This window comes from Gadus macrocephalus, chromosome 21, assembly GCF_031168955.1.
Source record: "Gadus macrocephalus chromosome 21, ASM3116895v1".
In the NCBI taxonomy this organism is placed as follows: domain Eukaryota; kingdom Metazoa; phylum Chordata; class Actinopteri; order Gadiformes; family Gadidae; genus Gadus; species Gadus macrocephalus.
In genome coordinates this window covers 1518187-1525205 of record NC_082402.1, presented here as the reverse complement: position 1 = coordinate 1525205, position 7019 = coordinate 1518187, and the positions used below count along the sequence as shown (strand labels likewise).

Sequence of the window (7019 nt, the reverse complement as noted above, 5' to 3'; positions counted from 1 at the left end):
TTTAATGACCCGTCTGTCTCCCTCACCTGTCTGCCTCTCTCACCTGTCCTGTCCTCGTCCACCTGTCTGTCTCTCTCACCTGTCTGTCTCTCACCTGACTGTCTCTCTCACCTGTCTGTCTCTCTCACCTGTCTGTCTCTCTCACCTGTCCTGTCCTGTCCCACCTGACTGTCTCTCTCACCTGTCTGTCTCTCTCCCTGTCTGTCTCTCACCTGACTGTCTCTCTCACCTGTCTGTCTCTCTCACCTGTCTGTCTCTCTCACCTGTCCTGTCCTCGTCCCACCTGTCTGTCTCTCTCACCTGACTGTCTCTCTCACCTGTCTGTCTCTCCACCTGACTGTCTCTCTCACCTGTCTGTCTCTCTCACCTGTCTGTCTCTCTCACCTGTCCTGTCCCCATCCCACCTGTCTGTCTCTCCACCCTGTCTGTCTCTCTCGCCTGTCCTGTCCTCATTCCACCTGTCTGTCTCTCTCACCTGTCTGTCTCTCACCTGTCTGTCCCTCTCACCTGTCTGTCCCTCTCACCCGTCTGTCTCTTTCACCTGTCTGTCTCTCCACCTGTCTGTCTCTCTCACCTGTCTGTCTCTCTCACCTGTCCTGTCCCCATCCCACCCGTCTATCGCTTTCATTTGTCTGTCTCTCTCACCTGTCCGTCCCTCCACCTGTCGGTCCTCTCCACCTGTCGGTCTCTCCAAGTCTGTCTCTTTCACCTGTCTGTCTCTTAACCTGTCTAACTCTCGGTCTGCCCTGTAAACAGAGTGAGAACATGCTGGGAAAGTGCGTATGTGTGATCATGTATGTGAACATGTGTGTGCACGTGTCTGCATGCGTCTGCACGTGTCTGCATGTCTGTGTTTGTGTGTGCATGTGCGTGTGCGTTTGCATACGTGACAGACATCATTACCATTCCGCTCATATCCCCATCTTACTAAATTAGCTCATTCTGCATCGGCGCCGTCGACTCCGCTGAATACTGATGCCGTTCTGATCATCATTTCCCTTCCAGATATAAAGCGTCAAAACGTGCCACGCATTCAAAGCGTCCAGCTCCGACACTAAACACACGCCTGTTGAGTCCAGCCTCCGACAACACTAAACACACGCCTGTTGAGTCCAGCCTCCAACACACTTAACACACGCCTGTTGAGTCCAGCCTCCAACACACTTAACACACTCCAGATGAGCTCAGTGTATTCATATCGGTGTGTGTGTGTTTCAATCAAGGTCCAGCATAATCAGTATTTAACTCACAGTCTTGGTGTGTACATGAAAATCTGTACAGACAGAGTAGACAGATGTCTGGTGCATATGTGACAGACATATGCACCAGAACATGGGATCGATTTAAAGGTGCAGGAGGTCTGATTTAAGAGTTGGAACGTGAGAAAGATCTGAATAAAAAGAAATCAACCAAAGAAACTTCCCCTCCCTCTTTGATCCCTCCCTCACTATTTTTCTCGGCCATTGAGAAGTGTTCATACATTCACACACCTGTGATTGACAGGCAAAATGGATTCCCTGAACCAATCAGGAAAGAGATGGATTGATTTGGCTGGAATTGCACAGCCTGTAGCGGTCTAAATTCAAAGTGGACTCATACAGAGGCCACGCAGTCGACCGGAGACAGATATCCTCACACAGCACTCGACAGACTAATAGCAGACAGATGGCCGTGGCATTTGTATCAATTAACCCCAGGTCGAGCTCTTCAGTCCTAGAGTCCTCCAACCTTATCCCTCTTCCACTGTACTGCCACTACTAAACATCCAAGAGATGCTTTCTCCAACATCTGCATAATTCCCCACATTGCTCCATAAACACACGTCAATATATACGCTATTGCAATATATTTATATTACACTCCGTCCGTACGTGCACATATTGCTGCTTCTCAATAATTTGAAGGCTTTTTATTTAAAGACTCCTTCTGTCACCGTACTGCTGAGATGGCAGTGCCTGCACTTCCCTGCTGGCGTTTATAAAGTCCAATCTCATCCTGTTGATGTTGGTTTGTTGTTGTTAATAAAGTTTGATCTCATCCCATTGTTGTTGTTAATAAAGTTTGATGTCCTCCTGCCGTTGTTCAGCGCGTTGGGGGGCGTGACCGTCCGCTACTCGCTCCTCTTCGAGACCAGCTCACCGCCGGGCGCTGGCGAGGACCCGGAGGAGGCGGGGCCTGTTGCCGGGGAGACGGTGTCCCTGGGAGACGACCCCGGCCTGAGAGCCCTCGTGGCCAGGGCCCTACGGCAGGACGCCTCCCTGCCCATCGACATGGACTCACTGCGGTTCACCGCCAAAGGTAGACCACCGCTAGCGACCCCCTAGGGACCACCCCCAAAGGTGGACCACTAGGGACCACCCCCAAAAGTAGACCCCTAGGGACCACCCCCAAAGGTGGACCACTAGGGACCACCCCCAAAGGTAGACCCCTAGGGACCACACCAAAGGTGGACCACTAGGGCAAGACCCAAAAGGTAGACAGCTAGGGACCACACCCAAAGGTGGACCACTAGGGACCACACCCAAAGGTGGACCACTAGGGTCCACCCCCAAAGTCGGACCACTAGGGACCAGACCCAAAGGTGGACCACTAGGGTCCAGACCCAAAGGTGGACCACTAGGGACCCCCCCCAAAGGTAGACCCCTAGGGACCACCCCAAAAGGTGGACCGCCGCTAGCGACCCCGAGGGACCACCCTCAAAGGTGGACCGCTAGGGTCCACCCCCAAAGGTAGTCTACTAGGGTCCAAACCCAAAAATGGACCACTAGGGTCCAGACCCAAAGGTAGTCTACTAGGGTCCAAACCCAGACAGAGAGGGTAGATCAGTCCTTATCCTGATTGGTTCGGACCTTGTGATGTCACAAGCCTGTTTCTTCTTGCATCATCGGTCACCAATTCAGGCCAATCAGAATCAATGTCAGAATGTATTTCTGACAGGGTCCTTTTCCATAGTTGTATTTGTATATATTTCTTTGTCTATGTGAGTGTAAACGCCCATTGTGCCTGGTTCTCCTCCACCCAGACACCATGCTTCCCGCTCTGACCCCCACCTCCGTAACAGCAGCAGAAGAAGTAAGTGTTTTTACTCTGCACCACCTCAACACGGGTCAAAAGATTGAATATATACAAAAGATGTTCTCTTTGCAATGAATACATTATATTATTATTCATTTTTCAGTATCTCATGAATTCTAAAATAAATGTCTTTCAAACTCGAACAGTACAACTCCCCCCCTGCCCTACGAGAAAACCTGAAAAAGTTTTCTACCACATCTCATCAGTCTCTCTCCCCCTCCGTCTCCCCCCCTCCACCATACCCGTCTCTCCCCCCTCCCCCCTTCCCTCAACAGCCTCATGAGCCGGACTCCCACAACGACTTGGAAGTTTCCTCCGTTGAGCCGGAGGTGGATAACCCCGGCCTGGCGGTGGATAACCCCGGCCTGGCGGTGGATAACCCCGGCCTGACGGAGGATAACCCCGGCCTGACGGAGGATAACCTCGGCCTGACGGAGGATAACCCCGGCCTGGCGGTGGATAACCCCGGCCTGGCAGTGGATAACCCCGGCCTGACGGAGGATAACCCCGGCCTGGCGGTGGATAACTCCGGCCTGACGGTGGATAACTCCGGCCTGACGGAGGATAACCCCGGCCTGACGGAGGATAACCTCGGCCTGGCGGAGGATAACCCCGGCCTGACGGAGGATAACCTCGGCCTGACGGAGGATAACCTCGGCCTGGCGGAGGATAACCTCGGCCTGACGGAGGATAACCCCGGCCTGACGGAGGATAACCTCGGCCTGACGGAGGATAACCTCGGCCTGACGGAGGATAACCCCGGCCTGACGGAGGATAACTCCGGCCTGGCGGTGGATAACCCCAGCCTGGCGGTGGATAACCCCGGCCTGGCGGTGGATAACCCCGGCCTGGCGGTGGATAACCCCGGCCTGGCGGTGTCCCTCTCCCCGGTGGAGGAGGAGAACGCCCTGGTGACCCTCCTCCACCCCACGGACGGAGCTCCGCCCGGGGATGGAGCTCCACCCGCCGCGGGGGGCCAGGAACATGACGCCAGCACCGGGGAGCCACCGTCAGACTCCCAGGGACCTACGGAGCTCGAGGTGGAGACGACCAGGGTGGAGGAGGAGCAGGAAGAGGAGGTGCCAATCATCACCCACGTGATCGAGACCATCCTTCATGAGGACCCGCCGTCAGCGTCCGCAGGACTGACAGAGTCCGGAGTGGAGACAACCAGGGAGGAGGAGGAGGAGGGGAAGGTGCCAGTTATCACCCACATGATCGAGACCATCCATCCCGAGGAGCCGCCGTCTGCCTCCGAAGGACTGACAGTGTCCGAGGTGGAGACAACCAGGGAGGAGGAGGAGGAACAGAAGGAGCAGGAGCAGGAGGAGGAGGTGCCAGTTAACACCCACATGATCGAGACCATCCATCCCGAGGCGCCGTCGTCAGCCTCCGAAGGACCTAAAGAGCCCGAGGTGGAGACCACCCGGGAAGAGGAGGTGCAGGAGGAGGAGGAGGAGGAGGAGGAGGAGGTGCCGATCATCACCCACGTGATCGAGACCATCCGTCACGAGGAGCCGCCGTCAGCCTCCGAAGGACTGACAGAAACCGAGTTTGTGACCATCAGGTTTGAGGAGGAGGAGAAGGAGGAGGAAGAAGAGGAGGTGCCGATCATCACCCACATGATCGAGACCATTCATCGGGAGGGGACCGGTGAGCTGGTGAGGGACTACGTCCACACGCCCCCCACCGTGATCCTGCAGCTGGGGACATCCCCTCCTGACGACGGGGACCAATCTCCCAACATGATCCCGGAGGAAGACCTCCTCCCGGTGGTGGAAGACCTCCTCCCGGGGTTGGAAGACCTCCTCCCGGTGGTGGAAGACCTCCTCCCGGTGGAGAACGCTGCAGAAAACCCAGGATTGGAAGGGTTCCAACCCACCTTCGGGACCGTCCTAACCACGGAGAGCCCGGGGGAGTCTGACGTGGGACTCCCCGTCACGACGTTGGCCGCCATGACGGGTCAGCCTCCCACGGAGGCGATAGCAGGGCTTCTGGAAGACGAGGAGCTCAACGCTCTCCCATACGAGGAGGAGAGAACCGAGCTCATCACTCCTGAACCGGAGGCCCGGGGCGACGCCTTCGGGGCGGAGGACGAGGCTAAAGTACCGGAGCAACCGGTGGAGGACGCAAAGGAAGTGTTGACAGAATCAGCCGAGGATGTTGTGGAACTTTCTGAGCCCGAGGAAGTGGTGGTCGAGGTCCCCAAGATCCCAGAACCTGCTGAAGTAGAACTAGAACAAGAAAGCCCTTCAGAACCGGAGGACGATTCGCTCAATGCTTTAGAACCTCAAGATGAGGCTCTTGGAGCTGCAGCGCCAGAGGAGGACTTGGTAGCCAAAGAACCAGCGGGTGAGGCTGTTGTGCAGTTAGAGGCTGAGACAGTAACTGATTCCCCAGAAGAGGAGGTGGTTGTTGAGGTAGAGAGTGAGAAGGAGGTGGAGGTTATGGAGGTAGAGAAGGTTACTGAAGCACCAGTTGGTGGTGTGGTGTTAGAGAATGAAGTAGTTGAAGAACCAGTAGAGGACGTAGTTGGAGGGATGGAGTTGGAGAATGAGTTAGTCGAGGAACCACCAGAGGAAGCGTTAGATTTACAGATCGAGGAACAAGAAAGGGAGAAGGTTGAGCAACCAGAAGATGTGGTCGTAGAGGTTGATGAGTTAGAGGCTGAAAAGGAGCCAGAGGGGTTGGAAGATGGGATTGTTAGAGCAGTAGATTTAGAGAAGGAGAGCTTAGTTGAAGCAGTTGGAAACGTTTCAGTTGAGTCTGAGAAAAAGGAACAAGAATCAGAAGAGGAGATAGTTGTAGAGGTGGTTGAGGAGAACACGGGGCACCCAGATCAACAGGAAGAAGTAGGAATAGTACAGGAAGTGCCTTCAGAACTGGAGGGCGGTCTGGTCAACGCTGTAGAACCCCCAGATGAGACAGTGTTGGAGTTAGACAATGAGACTCTAACTGAAGCACCAAAAGAGGATCCAGTTGAAGACCCGACACCAGAAGTGGAAGTTGAGGCTCCACAGCCAGGAAAGGAGTTGTCCGAGACAGAAGCAGAAGAAGTAGACAAAGAGGAGGCCACAAAAGCTCCAGAACCCAGTATAATGGCAGAGATTTCAGAACCAACTCCAGAACCAGAACTAGACAACAGTTTAACTGAGGAACGAAATGACGACGGTGAAGGGGAATCAGAGGTATTGGAATCAGAACCCGAAGCTGAGTCCAAACCAGACGGATTTAGTGTAGTAGAGGTTTTGGAACCGGAGGATGATGCTTCTAAACCCGCCACACCTGAGGACGAGTCTGCAAACCTCCTGGAGCCTGAGGCACAGCCAGACCCAGGGATGGACCTGTCTGCACCGGCAGAAACACATGAAGACGAGATTGAGGAAGTGGTGGACCCGGAACCAGACAGAACGCCTGAGGGGGTGGCTGTCGTCGAGGAGGAGGTTTCACAGGTAGAACCCGATCCACTGGGAGCTGGCGTTGTGGACCCTAAACCAGACACACCAGACCCTGCAGGAGCGGAGGAGGCTGTGGAGGTTCTAGAACCAAAAGCCGAAGCAGCGGACATTACTGAACCAACCGCGCAAACCATTAAAATCCTGGAGCGCTTGGAGGACGAGGAGGACTTTTACTTTGTAGGACGTGCTGTTGAGGTGGTGGACGATTCCAACTTCCTTCAGCCCTCAGACTACAACCAACCGTCCAGGGGGGATAGCCTTCCAATAACTACGGACGGATATGACCATCCAATCATTGAGGACATCTATGTTGACCGGGGCGTCGACCCCAGTGTTGAGGAGGAGGAAGAAGTCAGCCAATCAGAAACAGGCGTTGAGTCGGAGCAAATGGCAGGTGGAACAGGTAAGACAACAGATGGCAGAACGTGTTTGAAACCAGGAAACTGAAATATAGGAAGGGCTCACTCTTCAAAGATGCGTTTTTTG

At 54.6% G+C, this 7019-nt stretch overlaps 1 protein-coding gene across 1 annotated transcript in view; it reads left to right on the top strand.

Moving 5' to 3' along the window:
- The window catches only part of LOC132450300 (uncharacterized), a 35911-nt gene that overhangs the window by 17891 nt on the left and 11001 nt on the right, over nucleotides 1-7019 (top strand). The window contains 3 exon segments of the mRNA XM_060042380.1: nucleotides 1805-2298; nucleotides 3023-3072; nucleotides 3351-6936. Coding sequence (XP_059898363.1) covers nucleotides 1805-2298; nucleotides 3023-3072; nucleotides 3351-6936 — 4130 coding nt within the window.